The 18,027-nt window shown below is 43.2% G+C and overlaps 1 protein-coding gene across 2 annotated transcripts in view; it reads left to right on the top strand.

Moving 5' to 3' along the window:
* Positions 1–10,696: 10,696 nt before the first annotated feature.
* Slco3a1 (solute carrier organic anion transporter family member 3A1) overlaps positions 10,697–18,027 on the top strand; it is a 297,128-nt gene continuing 289,797 nt past the window's right edge. For both annotated transcript variants that reach the window (XM_076851396.2, XM_076851395.2), the window contains exon 1: positions 10,697–11,032. In XM_076851396.2, coding sequence (XP_076707511.1) covers positions 10,853–11,032 — 180 coding nt within the window. In that variant the 5' untranslated portion in view covers positions 10,697–10,852. The remainder of the gene's footprint in view (positions 11,033–18,027) is intronic.

The raw sequence follows: 18,027 nt of genomic DNA on the forward strand, positions 1-18,027 counted from the left end.
GTTATGTGAAGAATATCTTGGAATTTTGATGGGGATTGCATTGAATTTAATTATTGCTTTTGGTGGTATAGTCATTTCAACAATATTAATTCTGCATTCATCTAACAACCCTCTTCAATCCCAATCATTCTTAAAACTAGTCACTTAATGTTGACCCAGAGTTCTTGTATAATTCTGATCATGATTACTTATTTTTTACATGTAGTCTGAATGTTCAAGACCAGCTACTTTGTCTTCCAGCTTAGAGATTCTGTCTTCAGCATGGAAAGGCCAGTATTTTATAAAAGTTTCATACAATACAGTTCTGTCTCTGTTCATTTCATCTTGAACATTTACATATTTGATGCTCAAAATATGTATGTTGAAGACTGCACATTTTTATGGGCACTTTGACCCATTTAGTATTTTTTTGTTCTTGTAGTTAGTCTTGAGTGAATTTAACATTAATACCTTCATTTTCCCTTTGTATTTGGCTCATCTTCATTCTTTTTAGTCCTATAGGCAAATTTTTGTTTTATATACATTTCTTGGCAAATTATGGTTGAATTTTTCTTAGCCCAATCCCGAAGTCTCAGTGTGTTCATATAGGAGACAAAATTATTAAATTTTGAAATAACTGTTCATATTCTCCTGCTGGATAACTATTTGTGGTACAAGTAGTTGTGGTATAGCCAGGCAAGGCTTGGGGAAACTGAGTCTAAGCACTGTCACGAGAATGAGCTCTAGATGTGAAAACAGGGAAAAATTCATGCTTGATCATGAGTGAAGAAAGGAACATTCTAAATACCAAATTTGTGTAATTGATAGGAAATCTAGCACAAGACCTAAAGTTTCAGATTGAAATGAAGAATGGACTCAGAGCTAGGAAGCTTCATCAAAGGAAGGGAAACATAGGAAGACATAGCATCTTTTACTCTCAGGGAAAATGAAAGAAGCCCTGGTGGCAACAGCAATTTTACAACTCAGTTATCAACTTTCACTTGGATCAGGCTTGGGCTGGCTGCTTTAGAATAACGAATTCCTAATTCCTCTGTGAAGAGCATGTTATTCCATTTTACAGACAGGAAAACTGAGGTGCTACACAGATCAGAAAAATTTTCAGACCCAAATTGACCAGTGCCACAAACTAATTTCAAAACTAAGTCTCTCTGACTCAAAAGTCCACAGTTATTATCCATTGTTCCAGAGTTTTCTCTTCCATAATAGCTTTTTTTTTGTCCTATGTTAACCATTTTTATAAGTGGATATTTTCTTTTGAATTCTTCCAGTTCAGTTTTTGAAGATCATGTTTAAATGTACAGATTCTCTAATTATCAAATTGATAAAGAATACAACTTTAACTCACTCTTCTATAAGATGAGGAATTGGTTTCCCTCTTTTCCTCACGTACCTCTCTTTCCCTCATTTAGAATTATGTACCAATTTGTAATCCATATGATTTTTAGTTATTTCAAGAGAAAAGCAATCCCACTCATACTAATACTTTATTTACAACATTTAACACACTTAATTTGGTATGTTTTGATAGGATTGTCACAATTCATTTACACTGGTTTTTGCTTTCTTGAGTTTTTGTCTTTTACAAAATTTTTCACTGGAATGTGTCTTTACATTTTTCCAAAAAGAAGTGCATGGGTGGTAGCTTTTCTGAACTCTGATTAGAATGCTTTTCTTTTTTTCTTTATTTCTTTTTTGTTTTGTTTTCTTTACAAATTAACATTTCAGCTTGAGTCATAAGTCTTTCTCCTACTCCCAGTTAAACTTTGGCTTTTTATGGCAACTCGAATTGTGATATACTCTCAACTGAGCCTGTGTTCATTTTTATAATTAGAAACATTTATGTTTTGTCTAGATATTTTTAGAATTTTGAAGTAGCCTTTATGTCCATTTGCTAGATTATGTCTGGATATCATTCTTCATTAATTTTGTCTAGAACATAGTTGTAGTATTTTAAGTTGTACATTGTTTTTCTTCAGCTCAAATTATTCTTTCAGTATTTTTTTCTTATCAAACATTATTTATTCTGGTTATATGTTGCTTGGATGTTCTTCTTACCCATATGGTATTTACTTATTTATTTAATTTTTGTAGTGCTGGGATTGAACCCAGGGCCTTATATATGCTAGGCTAGGCAAGCATTCTGTCACTGAACTACACCCTCAACCCCTAGTCTTTATTTTTGATCTATCAAATCACCAGCGTTTTCTCTTATCATTTTGACATTTATTTTCTATTCTCTACATTGATATCAAACTCCTCTTGCTTGTTTTATGTGTCATTCATTTGAGTCTTTGCAATTTCAATTCTGGTCTTAACTACAGGAAAATTGGATTTAAATTCTACAACTTTATTTTTTGGTAATCTGAATCTAATTCTTATCTGTCAGCTTCCTTTACAATCTCATAATTTCCAGCAATACCTCTTTCATCTAATGCTTTCTTTCCTACTTCAGAAAGTACATACTCCTTAGTATTAAGAACCCAAAAAAACAGGATTAAAATTTTCTTTTTTTTAATGCCATCCCCTTTTAAAAAATAAGCACGATTTTTTCTATGCCTAATTGTTCTACTGAGATCCTTGATTTATGTGGAATATTTTTCACAGAAGCAATGTACCCTTAGCTCACTCCCTAGACACACATATACTCCTTCTTAAACAATGAGGTATCAGTTCAAGATGTTTATACTCTGGATCTGCAAGAATTCTCCTAAGTATTAAACTGGAGGGCAAATTTTGGTTCCTAGTTTCCAGGTTGATTTCTGGTGCCTAGTTAGTAAGGTACACTGTTAGACTACTAGACTAGGGCATGAATTTCTACTCCTTCCCTAATTAGTCCTTTGTAAATGTGGGTGGGGAGATTCATTACTAAATTATGAAGCATTTGATAATCTCTTTATGGCCCAAAATCATGCATGAGAAACTCTAATTCCAAGAATGTAGTGCTGTCAGTGTATTTGGCAGAATGTATTTTCCAAATGTGAGCACAGCAGTATAGATTCCACTATAGGTTCTTCTAACAGGGTGACAGTGACCCTCCATCAAGGGGTGAGGTTTGTGTTCTCTCCGGTTTAGTCCAGGTAGAGCTTTGTTGCTGTTCTATCAATGGAATGCAGAGTCGACAACCCTGGGTGACTCCTGAAGCTAGACCATAAAAGTCACACAGCTTCCTCTCTGAGGCTTGTGCACTGGGAGCTGTGAGCAAACATGGATGAAGTCTAGCTGCCCGGAGGCCACCATGCTGGAGACAACTCGTGGAAAGCCCACAAAGAGAGACACTCAAGGAGTTGCAGCTATTCTGGCTCCCAGGTGATTGAGTCTTCCTAGCCCAGGTGCCAGGCATGCAAATCTGAATGAGACTCAAATGATCTCCTCCCCCAGCCTTCCAGCTTCCCTGGATGACAGTGGAGTCCAGTTCTACACCAAGTTTTGTTGGAATTGCAGATTAAATAGCAATCAAAATAAATATTGTGGACTGGGGCTGTAGCTCAGTGTCAGAGCAATTGCCTAACATATCTGAGGCACTGGGTTGATCCTTAGCACTACCTAAAAATAAACAAATAAAATAAAGGCATTCTGTCCATCTATAACTACAAAAAAAATTTAAAAATATATGAATATTGTTTTAAATCACAAAATTTTGTCTTAGTATTTGATGCAACATTAGGTGATTTTTAAGTAGTTTCCCATTCCTACTTCCATCTATTTTAGTTATGTGCCTGAGATTCCCTCCTGCTTCTACTGAGGCCCCTTGTGCTTTGCCAGGAGTTACAATTGCCCAGATAGATCCAGCAAGATGGGAATGCAGGAGGAGTGTCCTCAGGCAGCTGGGAGGGGACTGTCAGTCTTTCCAGTTGTGGAGGCAGCTCAGGACCCCTATGCAGAACCTTCCTCTCCTTCCTTCCTATGGAAGAAGAAGGCACCTTTCCTTGGTGGTCCCATCTATCCTGTTGGTAGTTTTCCTGAAAAATTGAAAAATCTGTGTTCAGGATCCTGGGCTTTCGACCCTTTTATGTCCTGGCAGCCTTTTGTTATTTTCATGGGTATCTCAATGAGATTTGAGGGAGAGAAATCCAGGCAACTGTCATGATCCAAAAGTTCAGCATCCCAACTTTTATTCTGAGATTCAGAGGTGCTGCCAAAACAACAGACATAAAACAGCAGGTGAACCCTACCCCGCCCCTCAGATCCCTCTCCCTGTCATTTATGGCCAAAGGCCCTCTCCCACAGGACTCCACAGTGCGCTGCTTTTACAAATAAGAAAACAACCAGCATCTTCTCTAGAGCCAATTGTTCACCTTAGTCCTTTCTTCTAATAGAAGAAACAGAAATAGGACATAAATACAAATTCTAAAATCCTGCTTCACATTGACTCCTTTTGATACCATTTGAGGCCAATTTTTCTCAAATCATAATATACATATGAATCATCTGGGGATCTTGTTGCATTTTAAAAATTCTCAGTCAGCAAATATGGACAGAGGTCTGTGCATCTGCATTTCTAATAAGCCCCAGGTGATGCCTGCACTGTGGTTCAGAGACCACACTTTGAGTAGCACAGCCCAAGTGGTTCCTTTTGCTCTCACTTCCTGTCTGGCTGGGGCTGGTTTTACAGCTGCTGTAACTACTATGTCCCTTTCCTCCAATGCTCAAGGGCTCTTCTTGTTTTGTCCCATCCCACAGCTGTTAGTAGCTTCAGGGAAGAAGTTTCTTCTTGTGACTTGATGTATTTTCTCTCTAGTGGTTTCTGACCATGCTGGGCATGGCTCTTCTAGGGGACAGAATTATGGGAATGAAAGATAGTGTCCAGAAAGAAGGTAGACAGGGAGACACGCACTGCCAGTGCTCTCAACCATGAGACAAATGTCAGGGCAGAGTTTGGCACCAGTGGTAGGGGTGGGGGTGGGGGGGTCAGAAAGGTGGAGTATTCTTTAAAGGTTCCCTGGAAGAAGTGACACTAGCTAGATCTCAAGATACTAGCAGGTGTGAGCCAGCGGAAGTAAGGTGGAGAGGGACATTCACAGCAGAGGGAACAGCCTATGCAAAATGCTGGAGGAAGATAGCAAGGTGCACTCATTACTGTCAACATGAGGAATGGCTGCAGTTTAGAGAGGGTTTGAAGTGCTGGGGAGAGGGTTAAGGCCGGTACCTTAGCTTGCTCAGGCTGCCATAACAAAACACCATAGACTGGAGGATGTAAAACAACATAAATTTATTTCCTTACATTCTTGATGCTGGAAGTTCAAGATCAAGGTGTCAGCAGGATGGTTTTCTTCTCAGGCTATCCTCCGGGTGTGTCTTCACATGGTGTTTGTTATGTATGTCTGTCCTAATCTCCTCTTATGAGGATAAGTAGTCATATTGGGTTAGGACCCACCTGTATGACCTCATTTTACCTGAGTTACCTCTTTTAAGTCCTATCTCCAAATACAGTCACATTCTCAGGTGCTGCAAGTTAGGTCTTCAAGTTATGAATTCTGGGGGGGCCACAGCAGCCAATAACAGCCCATAACAGCGTCATCAATGGTTGAACAGTCTCCTTAGTCAGTTTGTTCACCCCCCTTGCTGTGCCACAGGGGAGGAATATACCCAGACAGGAGACAATGACAAGAGGCTGGGGCGTGGGGAGGACCCAGACCCTGAGCAGAAACTTTGCTCCTCTCATATGCTAACCACGTCTCTAGTGCCCATAAGCTTAGTTGAGGTTTTGATTCTCTTTAATGGCTTTCAACACTTTGTGGGTTTTCTTTCATATCATAGCTTTCTTGTATGGTCTCTTGGAACCAGAGATTCTTTGACCAGCTCCAAGGTTAATACACCACACTCACCTGGGGTGTCTGGGCCTGGTGCCTGTTGCCTCTTGGAGGACAGGCATCTGTGGTCACTTCCTGCTGTGCCTGGAACCTACAGAGCTCTTGAAGATTCCCAACATCTGTGCATCATAGGTCTTTTGTTGGAGAATGCTATTGGTTGAGCACACTTTCAGTGCTGGCTCATGCCATTTGCTCACCAAAACAGTTCCTTATCCTTAAAATGCAAAGGTCATGTGTATTTTTCAGAGACTGAAAGTGAAGCTGGGCAAGTCTTCCTCTGAGAGAGTGGAGGGGAGGCATTGTGTCAGAAAAGGGTTAATGAGGACATTTCTGCTGCAGAAAGTGAGTGTCCACAGTTGCTCAGAGGACAAAGAAGTGAGTACCTACAGAGAATTCCTGGAAGGAAGTTTTCTACAAACCTGACACTTTCTGGGTCTTTCTCTTGTCCCAGACTTCTTGGCAGAGAGTCTGATAGGCACTCAAGAGAGTAAAGGATCCTCTATCTTTAAAGTGAAACACTCTTTCTATCTTTAAGGAGCAAACAGCATATTTGGATAAACAAATTCTATTTATATATACACATGAAGAGAAGGCACTAATGACGAGCTCCCCAAACACATTAATATTGGTGAAAGTTTATTATTTTTATTTCTTCTCCTTTACCTCAAAACTAACATTACATTGATATAGTGTTATATCTATATAACCAGCTTTATATCTATATAAACAGTTATATCTATATAACCATTCCTGAAACCCGAGTTATCTCACATCAGTTTTCCAATTTCTACATGTTTATTCTTTCTTCTGTTTTCCATTTGGATTTCGGATAAACCATTTTTAAAAAATTGCCATCCATATTGGTGTTTATCCTTTTTATTTCTTTGCTGAGCTTTAGGACATATTCAAGTTAAGGGAGATAATTTAAAATGTGGAACTGTGAATATAGTAAGTCACAAACAGGGGCTTTATGGTAGAAAGGCATATGGACCAGGCTAATTGGAAAGTGGGGCGGGGAGGCAAAAACTCTAAGGAAAAAAAAAATATGCTTTGATTCAGCCCAAATATTAGTTTCAAGCCAAAGAATTTGGCCCAGTCTCAATTCTATCCTTGGTTGGACACAATATATGATTGGTGCATTTTCTAAACAAGGTGGAGGGGAGGAGGACTCATCCACAGGGTGAGAATCTAAGCATCTATTTTCCATCCCAATGACAATCAGAAATCATTCTTTGCATTTATTTTTCAACGTTGTATTTGCCTGGGAACAAAATTGAAGCTGGCAAAAGATGGTTCATGTGAATTACTTGAACAACAGTTTCTCATTGTGTTGAATTACATTGGGGCTGCTTGCTGTGAAATCTTGCCACAGCCCAGTAACTGTGGAAGATATTGTCACTTTTTTTTTTTCTTTCGGCAGTGACCATGAGGTTAACCCACTTCTTTCCTACAGAAATGAACTGATGGTCCTTTCTCAAGTAGAGGAAGAGAACTCCCCACTTTCTAATTACTAAGCATTTACTTACAGCTTATTAATATTTTAGGAATCAAAAGTCAATTTATCTTCCCATGTCACCCAATCTCCTTTTGGGTGACCTAGGTCAGATTTCAAGATTACATGGTTTCTCAATGTTTGGAATACCTCTAGTCGCCAATAAAGAAAAGAATCTCCAAACCACACTTTAGCAAGCAATAGTTTCATCTAACTTTGAAAAGTTGCCTAGCTCAGAAAAGTAGTTAAAAGCTAAAATATTTGCAAGAACTTTATAACCATTCATAATACTGACCCAGTCATAAATTCACTATCCATGACCAGGCAGATAAATGGGTGAAAGAGGCCCCCTGCCTGGAAGGGATGCCTGCAACATTTCTCCAAGGCAATATTTAAGGTCACCCTGTTGAAGTGTTGGGTGGTGGTCAAGTTGTTTGCCTTACTCTTCAAGTGATTGCAAATGTCCTTGTCAGAGGCTGGTAAAGGTGGCACTTCCTCCTCCTCCTCCTAGGTACTCCTATTGACTGACTCGTGGTTGGAAAATGCAAGTTCAATTCCAACCATCTGCTAGCTGTGAGCTCCTAAAAGCCTCTTGCTACTGTTTCTTAGGAGTAAAACGGGTCTAAGAAGACCAGATCTCCCTGTATGTGGGGTCCTGCTGAGATAAAGGACATGAAAGCACTTTTTAAGTATTAATGACCTATACAGATACGAGGATGGCTACTCACTTTCTGCTTCCCCTTTGCATGTCAGTCTAGAGAACTGCCAAGCAGAGGTGCTTGTTCACAAGCACACCTCATTACCCTCGGAGCCTGGATCTACACGTAAAGAAAGGACTAGTCAAGAAGGCAGGGAACAGAACATGTTACATTTCTTCTCTGTACCTCTTTGAGGCTGTAGGCCAATTTTGATGATTTTGAAGCCTTCCGGTACAGAATTATGTTCATCGCTGCTTTCTGTTAATTAGAGAAGAAACTATAATCCTGATCTGGAATCCTCTGATTTCTCTTAAAATTAACTTTTAAAATCCCCAAAAAAATGGGTAAATTGAAAAGAAAAAAAAAAAAAGAAAAGAAAGAAAGCCAACTCCCTCTCAGACTGCAGATGAGACAATATGGTATGGGAGAGGGCTGGACTTGGGTTCAAGTCCTGTTCTAGCTGTGTGACATTAGGCTAGTAATTACACCTCTCTGAGTCTCACTTATAAAGTTGAAAAAATGAGTCCTGTACTCCCTGAAAGACAGATTGAGGGGTGATGAATGAGTTAATCTATAGAAGTTATTAAGAATATGAACTGTGATAGCAGACACCCTGCTTTCAAAGGTTGGCTCTGCCATTTACGGGATAAGTGACATTGGTCAAATTATTTAATCTTCCTGGGCCTTAATTTCTCATCTGTAAAACAGGGCCAATGATAACATCTAGGTTAGAGGATTGTTGTGAGGATTAAATTGTTAATGTGGTGAAGCACTAAGAATGCCTGGCCAGAGCAAGCACAAAATAAACATTAGCTCTTGTTATTACACAGTATGTAAATAAGACTTGAAGACTATAATGTGCTCTGATGACATTTCAATAGCAATAGGGATCACTGTTCAGAAACAAGTCAAAAAGTCTCAGTTCAGCTTGGCAACTTGCCAAGGCAAAATATAGCTAGCCCATCCAGGGTCTTCTCAGGAGTAAATGGAGTGCCCCTAAATGCTAGAATGATGGCGAGGGACATAGTAGTGAAACTGAGGATTTGACAGAAAAACTGGCTATCAGTGAAGAGAGGCTGTGGGCAGTAAGAGTAATGGAGGTAAGTATTCTAATAGTAGGGCTGGTGAGGAATAATGTAGCCCAAGATATGAAATCTGGGGGTTGGGAAAATGGAAAAAAGACCTCTGGGGAGCTATTCAAATAGGAGGTGGTCTGCAGTGGGTGAGGGGGTGGTCATCTCAAAACCATATCAAGCCAGTGTGAGATCATGTCTGGAACCACAGAGGAGTAACGCAATTTATATTTAAATGGCATGGCAAAACAACACCCCCTCCACTCATTCTCATTCAAGTTCTGGGGGAGAAAGTAAAAATTATGGTAGTGTTAATTGCTATTCTCTTTTGACTGTAAGCCTTGCATTGAGATATAGGATGTCTGCATGGAGACATTCCAGATAATTTGTGGGGTCTCCCAGTTGACTAGGTGGAAGTTGGGGAGTATTTCTAGTACCCATACAATTTTCTGCAAGCTTCAGGAAGCTGTGGTTGATAGTTGGTCCTATCCATAGTACCTTGTGGCTCAAAGTCCTTGGTAACACTGAGGATGAGGACTGATGATAAAGAGGGGCTGCTATGGTTAGACATCCAGGCCAAGGCCTACACAGCCAGGGGAGGGGTGAGGACTAAGGCAGGCCTGTGGCTAACCACTGCTTCCCTCCTACCGCCTAGTGTGGCTGCTAATTCCTGCAGATGGGTTCCATGCCCTTGGAGGGCCAGACAAGGCCCTCTGCTGGGGTCGCAGCAACCATGCACTCGCTTAGACATCCTAGCTGGGGGCATGCTGCTCCGAAGGAATTAATGCAAAAACTTCCCTGGTTTGCTTAGCTTCTGTTCATTTCTCCCCTTTCTGGCTGCAGCCATTTAGGCACGCTCAGTGGCCAGGGAGCAAAGGAGCAGAGGGCCGGAAGGCGGCAGAAGCCTCAAGCAGCTCTGACCTCTGGCATCTTCCCAAGCCCCAGAGCGAAACATCTGTCCTCAGAAATACCCAGGCGGAGGGGAAGAGCGCGCGCTAACCCATTCCAAGGCACCCAGTAGCCTTTCTTCCTGGAAACAGCCCCTCCTCTCTGGTCTAGCGCCACGGAGCCTGAACACTAGTTCTAACCCCGGTGGAGGTGCCTTCGCACCCCCATCTCTGGTCCCAGTGCTACTCAGCAGTACCACCCAGTCTCTGCTGCTGCGCCCAAGTGCCCCACAGCGCCATCTAGGGACTGGGTGGCACCTTTCATACTCTGGGGCAGCCCCACCCTCGGCTTTGCTGGGCTAGAACTACCCCCTCCACCACCAGTTCTCCCAGCAGCCCGACCCTCCCCGCTTTGACCATCCTTAGCACCCAAGCCGATCCCCTTTGGCTGCCCAGGGGAGCACCGGCAGCAGGAGCGGCTGAGCCGGGGCACGCAGTGGCGTCCCAGCCCCAGGCCGCAGAGCTGGGGCAGAGGGACTGAGGGCAGGCGCGTCCGGCGGGCGAGGGGAAGCGGGCGATGGCAGCGGCGGGCGTCCGCGGGAGACGAGGCGGCGGCGGCGGCGGGCGGCGCGAGGAGCCCTTGTGATTGGCACAGCCCGAGCTGGAGGAGGAGGCGAGGGGAGGGCGGAGGAGGAGGAGGAGGAAGGGGACGAGCGCGGCGGCGGCGGAGGCGAGGAGCCGTGCCTTCCACCTCTCCAGCTCCGGCAGGACGGGGGCGGCCGCCGCGGGCCCGGGGCGGGGACAGCACGCAGCCTCGCAGTACGCACCCCCGCCCGGCAGCGGCCGCGACACCCGGGGTGAGCGGGAAAGCGGCGGCGGCGGCGGGGGAAGGATGCAGGGGAAGAAGCCCGGAGGCTCGTCGGGCGGCGGCCGGAGCGGCGAGCTGCAGGGGGACGAGGCGCAGAGGAATAAGAAGAAGAAAAAGAAGGTGTCCTGCTTCTCCAACATCAAGATCTTCCTGGTGTCCGAGTGCGCCCTGATGCTGGCGCAGGGCACCGTGGGCGCCTACCTGGTGAGTCCCCTTGCCAACTCCTCCGCGGACCCCCTTCTCCAGCCCGGGTCTCGGGCTATCCCTTGGTTGGAGGAGGTGGCCGCCCGGGCGTCGGGGGCAGGCGGGCGTGACCTCGGCCCGGCACGGAGGTTGGTGAGTGGTGCAGAGGCGGCCGCCGGGGGAGCTGCCGGCCGGGGCTGCCGAGCGAGCCTGGAGCGGGCGGGACCGTGGATGCCGGCAGCAGCTAGAGCGCCCAGAGGGGGCAGGGGGTGTCCGGGGTGGAGAGGCGGCGGGCAGGTGGGCGTGAAACCATTTCCCGACCCCCTTGAAAGCGGAGCCAGATGGTGAGTTCAGGAGCCTCTCTAGAGAAGAAGGCATCGCGGTTTTCAGGTGACCTGCACATGGCAAGAAAAGCCAGTTGGCATCCTGCGTCCTCTACTCTTCCTTACATCGCCTGGAAGAACAAAACCATTATGCATCATTTTCTCCGGGCTGTTTCTGCATCCGCCAATTATGGGGGGGATTTAACAGCTTAGAGTAAAAGGCGCCCAAGTGTAGCCCTGATCTGAGCCGAAGCTATAGGGGGAATATTCCCACCGTATTCCAATAGCCATCTTTCAGCGTCTGGGATAAAGTTACAGTACCTGGAGAGCAGCTGTGAGTTTGTATAGTTCCTGCTACCCACTCTTAAAGCTAAATTACCCACCGTGGTTTCTTCCCAACAAGGGGTTACGTTATTGTACACATTATATATCCAATTTATTTGCCTCTCTAAAGGGGATACTAATGCTCAAAGGGCCCGTGGGTCCCTAACATCTCAGAGGAAACAGCTTGTAATGACTCAGCACTGTCAAGTAGGTACTTTGTTGTTGTCTCCTGCCCCGCTCAGGTGGTCCCAACTGGAGTTCCAGAGAGTGCACTCTTAGACTTGTCCTATCCAAACAGTAGAAGATTTTTCAGAGTATATAGTGTTAAATCATTACTTGGGTATTGACCTGAAATGGAATCAAATGTCATAGACTTTGAGTGTTAGCAAGTTTGATGGAGATAGAATCCGACAAGATTTTGGCTGTTGAATAACCACATCCAGAGATAGAACCATGCTGGGTCCTGATGTTATCATTAATCCCTCATTCTTGGCCTTGGGTTAAAGTTAATGAGGGCCAGACACTGGGTGCCTTATAGCATTCATAAACAATCTCCTAAGCCCCCCTGCTATAAAGGAGACACTAAAGTAGAACTTGGTCTCTGGTGTTGGGTAAAGTCATTTATGTGGTTATGAGGTGGGGGAGGCTACAAACTCAGCTCTATTCCTGGGGCAACAATTTCAGGGCTTTTTGAAAATCTAATGCATATCTGTTGACCCTTCTGAGATGAAAGATGTTTAAAGCCCTCTCTGTGTCGTATGCATCTGTAACTGGTATGCTTTGAGTGAATCCTGGAGCCAACAGTGCATTTCATTTTCTGTTTTATAAAATGCAATCATTTTTGTCAGTAGTTACAACACATAGTTGCAGACAGTATCTGTGGATTTTGGAGATAGGGGATAACAGTGTTTTAGGGAGTAACAGTGTTTTGGGGGATCAGTTTATCTGAGCTTCTGTAGGGGGCTCGTTTGTGGAGGGGGGGTGAGGGGTGCTGGGGATTGAACCTAGGACCTCACACATGCTTGGTTAGTACTTTCATCTATGAGCTATGCAACCAGCCCGAGGCACATGTATTATTAAGATGCAAATGCACATCAGTAAAATATATGTGGATCAGTATTGTAGCATATATGCAGAGTCCATTGTACCTAACCAGATCTGTGTGTAAAAGGAGGTAAAATTAGTATAGCAACAGCTGCCTCCAGTTTTAACAGTTTGCCTTAAACCAACATTGCTCAATAGAGTGCCTTATTTGTATGTGGCAAAACAACACCAACAGAACTTTTCATCCCTGGAGTGATGAAAGCATGGGCATATTATTATTATTATTATTATTGCAATGCTCTAAGGGTTGTAGAAGGAAGTGATGTGGGACTTCAGCCAGATGAATGGCCTAGCTCCATTAGAAAGTTGAGAAAGCAGGGTGCTCCTGAAGTGGAGGACTTCTTGAAGCCAGGCTGGCCCCAAGAGATGGGAGGTTGACTTGAATCACAGATCAGGGGGTTGACAGGCAGAGGAGGAATTCAGTCCACCTGGTGGCGGCATCCTGGCACTTCTTGCCTGATGGAAAGCCTGATTGGACGGGGTAATGTAACAGGAGTCAACAGGTGCTCTGCAGAAAGCAGACGGAGGCCTAGAAGAGGACAGGCCTAGGAAATTGAATTTATTTTGATCACTAGGACTGGGGCATAAGGTTCTCAGGACTGGGCTTTGCCTGACTGCCCTTGACTTTCTGTGGCCATCTGAACCTCATGAAAATAAATAGGGGCTTGCCAGGGTTGATTGCATCAGCTTGCTATGGGCCTTGTTCTTCTGGGCTACTTCAGAGTTCTCTCTGCATCTGTAATTTGGGAGGCAAACCAAAAAAAGTATGTTGTTCCTTCAGCCATAGGAGACCTCTCTCTGGATAATTGGAGAATAAGCTAGTGCAGGATGTTTGCAAGAAAAGCAGATTTTTTTCTTTGTAATGGATCATGGTTTCCTGGGAAACCTAAGATGCATTGTCTATAGGTGACCACACAGGCAGGGTCCATAGGCATGATGTATGTATATGTGGTCTTTACACTGGGAATCAGCTTTCCCTTCTGATTTTCACATATCTGGTGAAGGGCTTGCCAGAGGACATGGCCAATTGTGCTTTATTTCAAAGAGGAGGGTGATTGCAAATGTGAGTCCAGTGACATTATTTTCTATTTGATTCTAAAAGTCCATGCAGCTATCTTATTTTTTTCTTCCAGGTGTCTTTTTTTTTTAAAAAATAACATTGGGAAGTTTCATTTCATTTCTCCCCTTTTCCCTTTTTCTTCTGAATGGATAATTTCCCAGTGTTCTCATTGTGTCCTCAATGCCACTGATAGAGACTTCCCATCTGCAAAACTGAAGTAGGTAGTTGCCTGAGATTGAGAAACAACTTAGAAAAGAAGGACTTGTGTGTGTTTGTTTCCCTTGAAAACCCACCTAGAGGGAAACTTAGGCAGAACTGTACATGAGAAAGGCAGCAATTGTTAGGCTAGATTGCAGACCTGCAACTTTTTGCCAGAGGTCAGGGCCTTCCAGGGCAGTGCAGAAGGACATTGATCTTGATCTCAGGGATGATATGGATAAGGTGCTATAGACAATGTAAACCCAGTGTAACCTGGATCAGCTGTGTATTTGGAAATCTGTTGCAATTGCAGATATCTTAATTAGAAATCATGCTTCACATAAGCCAACAGTTAGAAGGATGTTCTAACATAGTTAAACTGCCTGGCTGGCCATGAAATAATTTTTTCAAAGTAAGGAATAGAAGCCCATTCAATTTGATATGTCATTGTGCACAGAACAGAGAATGCAATGTGATTTTTTTTTTTTTTTTTTTTTTTTTTTTTTTGAGTACCAGGGATTGAACTCAAGGGCTCTTGGCTACTGAAACACATCCCCAGCCCTATTTTGTATTTTTTTAGAGACAGAGTCTCAGTGAATTGTTCAGTGCCTTGCTTTTGCTGAGGCTGGCTTTGAACTTGTGATCCTCCTGCCTCAGCTTCCCCAGCTGGTGAGATTACAGGCACTACTGTGCTCAGCTGCAGTGTGGTTTTCTTGTACTTGTGTTTTTGCTTTGTGTGCTCCAGTCTGACCTATTTGCAGGATGTAACATCTGTATGAGTCTTGGACTGTTTGGAGGAGGTGCAGGCATATGGGAACTTCATGGAGAGAAAGTAATTTTGTGTGCAGTTTATCTGTGCTTTGTAGGGACCCACTGAGATGTTTCAGGTCATTCACGGAGGGTAGCCTTGCATGGAGAGGGTGTGTATGTTATCAAATTACTGAGGACTAGAGGAGATAAGGATGTGTACAGGAAATTAAAACTGCTGACACCTCTGGGCAGTTACGACTGAGGCTGGCATACAGATGCTTTTGAATTTCTTCAGGATGAAAACTGAAAAAAAGGCCAGTCTAGTCTTTTGGGTGGGGCACCCAGGCAGCTCCTATAAACTGGGGGTGGGTATTTCCCTATTTAGAGTCATGCAAAAGTATGCCTGAGGTTGTGGTGACAAAGTAATGACATAGATGACTGAGTATGGTAAACGGATCTCCATCTCACCACTTTATAGTCACTTATTTTTAGGCCTGAGAACATTCAGTGGGCTTGCAATTAAGGGGTGAGGTGAAACTGCTGGATTTGTTATTCTTTTTTTTTTTCATTCTAAAGAAGCATCATTTTGAAGATGGGTTTTTGCATATCGGAGCCCAGAGGCAGACAGCTGAGAGACATTTTTAAAGTCCTTGTCAAATTAGTATGATGACTAAGGTAACTGTATTTTACTTAATGAAATTATTTTATACACTTATGGTTACTTGAAGTGACAAATTCGCTGCCATTTGCATAATTACTATATAGCCCTGAGTAGTAAGAAGTAAAATTATTCTGATTTTTTTTTTCTTACAGCTTGGTTTAGACTGTTTAGCTAATAATCATTAAGGGAAAATATATATTTCTGAAAATTCCCTTCAACTAACTTTGTGTACATTCCCTTGTTTCTTGGGGGTTTTCATTTGTGTGTTTAACAGTTGAAACTGAATTAGTTGTAAAGGGGGAGATCTCTTTCCTGAATGTTGTTAACTCTTCCATTTCAGCATTAGATACCTAATAGAAAGGACAAGCAAAGGGCCTGTGCACAGTGCTACGCCCTTACTAATCAGTTGATCAGTATCTACTGCTCCTCGTACCTGCTGCAGGAATGGCCTTACTCAGGGTCACACCATGTGGGTTTCCTCTTGCACAGAGAACCCGGGGAACCATCAGGCAAGGGCAGCTCCAGCAGGAATGTTTTTTGAGTAATTTTACATATCTAATAGCAAACTTGGAGGTGCTGCTTTGTCAGGGACTGGGAAGGAGTCAAAGCAGTGTCACAAGAGCCATGTGGAGGTAGGTGCATTTCATGTGCAAGTGGAGGAGAATCAAACTCCATACTTGCTGTATGATAGTAGCCATACTTCCAGCTCCATGAACACATTTAACTTGCATAAATGTTACCACCTGAGTCATTGAATAAGCATGTTCCTAAGAAGTAAAGCCGTTGTACTTTCTTCACTTCTCCCTTGCATATCTATTCATGTTCTGCACATTGATATGTGCATTGTATATATTTACACCTTATTCAGGCCCAGGGTTGCATACACTGATTATGGTATGCAACGCTTTTTGAAGGTGTGAAGGGACATTTCAGTGGTAATGTTGATCGTACAATTTACACATGGATTTAGAATCCGGTCTCCCTTGAGACCAGTTGGATGTATTTTATTGCTTCTGGGAAATGCCTTTGGTCATCTGTAGGCCAGAAAGATAGTCCCTTGCTCTTTTCATTTATTTTTGTTTTATATTTCTATTTTTGTACCCACAAAATAGATACTAAGCAGGAAGAAAAGTAGAACCATCTACTTTGATTCATAAGATAAGTGCATTTGATGTGTAATCTATGTATTCGTGTCTTAGTGTGAAAATTATTCTTCAATGATTAAAACTCCAAGTAAAAATTTTAAAACCCCAAGGTGAAAAATGGCAAATGTCTATGACAACAGTGAATTGTTGAATGAGTGTCAACAGATCTGGGATTCATTCCTATGTCCTTGCCAGCTCTGTGACCTTAGGCTGGTCACTTAACTTCTCTGTGCCTCACTTTTTTCATTTTAGAACTAAGATTATAACAGTGATACTGTGATGATTCACTGAGTAAGTACACATGCTTGGAACACCTTCTGGCACATACTGAATATCCTATAAATTCTAGCTATTATTCTTAATAATATGGCCATTCCTATTCACCACAAACATAAAAATGACAGGACCCAATTGATGAGAAATAAAATGATTTCAACCAAGCATTGCTTTTGGTTTAGTGATTGCCCAATCAAGTAGCTTCCTATTCTTGTCTTGGGAGATTAAAAAGTTTTTAAAATCCAGAAATAAGCTAAGCACCAGTTGCTAATTCTCTTTATTCCCTTATTAGGAATGCAGCAACCTATTTCATCTTAAAGATGGTAAGACAAGTGCAGTGGGTGAGGAGCCCCCTACAGCAATGGTTATTAATGTTGATCCTTTACAGTTGGTGGTACTTGAAGGTGAATAGATCAGGGACAGGCACACATGGCTGGGAGGAGCAGGTGTGCTGACAGCAGACTTGCTTTGGGAAGTCCTCGATATTATCACTCTAGGCTGAGGCTGAAGGCAGGTGGTAAGCAGCTGAGGGTGAAAAAGAGTATCAGACATAGATTCACGAGATCTCCTTGGCTCTCCAACTTATCTGCTCCTGGTGACTTGACTTACCTGAGCCTCAGTATCCTCCTCTGAAAAAATGGGGATAGAGCTAGAGCTTACATTGTAAGTGGTCAAAAGGTTTAAGTAAATGGTTACATGATAGAGTAGTTCCCGGGGGGTGCAGTATTCAACAGTTGCTTTAACAGCAATGACAGTATCAACAAGAGTCCCTCTCTGGCACCTGAGGATTTGGGATGTTTGTATGTGGCCTGGGTTTCTGTTTAACAAGTTGGCGATCTGGGGAGCTTGCTCTGCTACTTATGTGGAGATTAGGCTGAATGGCTACTTGGGGGGAGCCTGAGGTGTTGGGAGGGGGAGGACCAAGGGACATATGCTGTGGACATATGCTGCCCCCCCAGGCAGCCTTGTTTCAGACACACGACCTCAGCTCAGCCCTGGTTGCCCTGGAGGACTTGTGTCTGGCACTCGTCCACTGCCTTCATCTGGAGTCCCCTTGCAAGCACATTTGTGAGCATCTTCCCCGTCTTGGTCATTTTTTTGGTTTCTCAAAAGCAGAGCAGAGGAACTGTTGATACAGTCTGTTTCTATCCTGTGGCGTTATCCCTTGGGCTTAT

The sequence above is a fragment of the Callospermophilus lateralis genome, chromosome 3 (genome assembly GCF_048772815.1).
Source record: "Callospermophilus lateralis isolate mCalLat2 chromosome 3, mCalLat2.hap1, whole genome shotgun sequence".
NCBI classification, from domain to species: domain Eukaryota; kingdom Metazoa; phylum Chordata; class Mammalia; order Rodentia; family Sciuridae; genus Callospermophilus; species Callospermophilus lateralis.